This window comes from Trypanosoma theileri (genome assembly GCF_002087225.1).
Source record: "Trypanosoma theileri isolate Edinburgh chromosome Unknown TM35_Tth_41_V1, whole genome shotgun sequence".
In the NCBI taxonomy this organism is placed as follows: Eukaryota; Euglenozoa; class Kinetoplastea; order Trypanosomatida; family Trypanosomatidae; genus Trypanosoma; species Trypanosoma theileri.
This window is the reverse complement of record NW_021639883.1, coordinates 50,555-51,206: the sequence shown is the minus strand read 5'-3', so window position 1 is coordinate 51,206 and position 652 is coordinate 50,555. Positions and strand designations below refer to the sequence as shown.

Genomic DNA, 652 nt, shown 5'->3' with positions numbered 1-652 from the left:
GGACAGGGCATCGTTTGCTGCATCACTGTTTGACCAGCGTCGGTATTTGATTGATGACCTTGTGATTGGTGACTATGGTGGTGACTGCAGTGCTGCTTCTGCACATCGTGGGGCTGTGTGCCACTGCAACCAGGGCGGGAGAACTGTGTACATGAAGCGTTTCGTGAAGGACTTTCGTGCAGAGAAAATTAGTCGTGGCGACCTACAGCTTGATCTGAGAGAATGCTACAGTGTGAAGAAGAAGCTGAAGTCGAAATTGATTGAACTTGCTGTTGTTATGAAAGACAACCTTCGTGCACTGGGTTCTTTGGTTGAACTTATTATAGGTACAGATGCTGCGTTAAACGGCTACGACCTTGCCCTGCGTTTGCGTTCCTTTACGTTGGAAATTATTGAGTCAACTATGGCAGACGCTCATGTTGCTCTAACAATGACTTCAGAAGAATCTCTGGTTCACGTTGTTGTTGGCCTCGTCACGGAGGCGATGTTGGATGTCCCGAATGTGACCTTCATTGACCCACTGTTCATGCATCCGCGACTGAACAAGTTCAGGAGGAACGTGATCCACCTGTCACCCACGGTGGAGCAGGAGCTGTTCGTGCTTGCGCAGTACCTCGGGAACACGAGTGATGCCTCTGCTGCCGCTGTGATC

At 50.0% G+C, this 652-nt stretch overlaps 1 protein-coding gene across 1 annotated transcript; it reads left to right on the top strand.

The window, feature by feature from the left end:
- Positions 1-46: 46 nt before the first annotated feature.
- Positions 47-652, top strand: TM35_000411200 (receptor-type adenylate cyclase; the record flags this gene model as incomplete). The annotated part of the gene is made up of 1 exon (XM_029029828.1): positions 47-652. A coding segment is annotated over one exon (606 nt), but the record flags the coding sequence as incomplete, so codon positions are not given.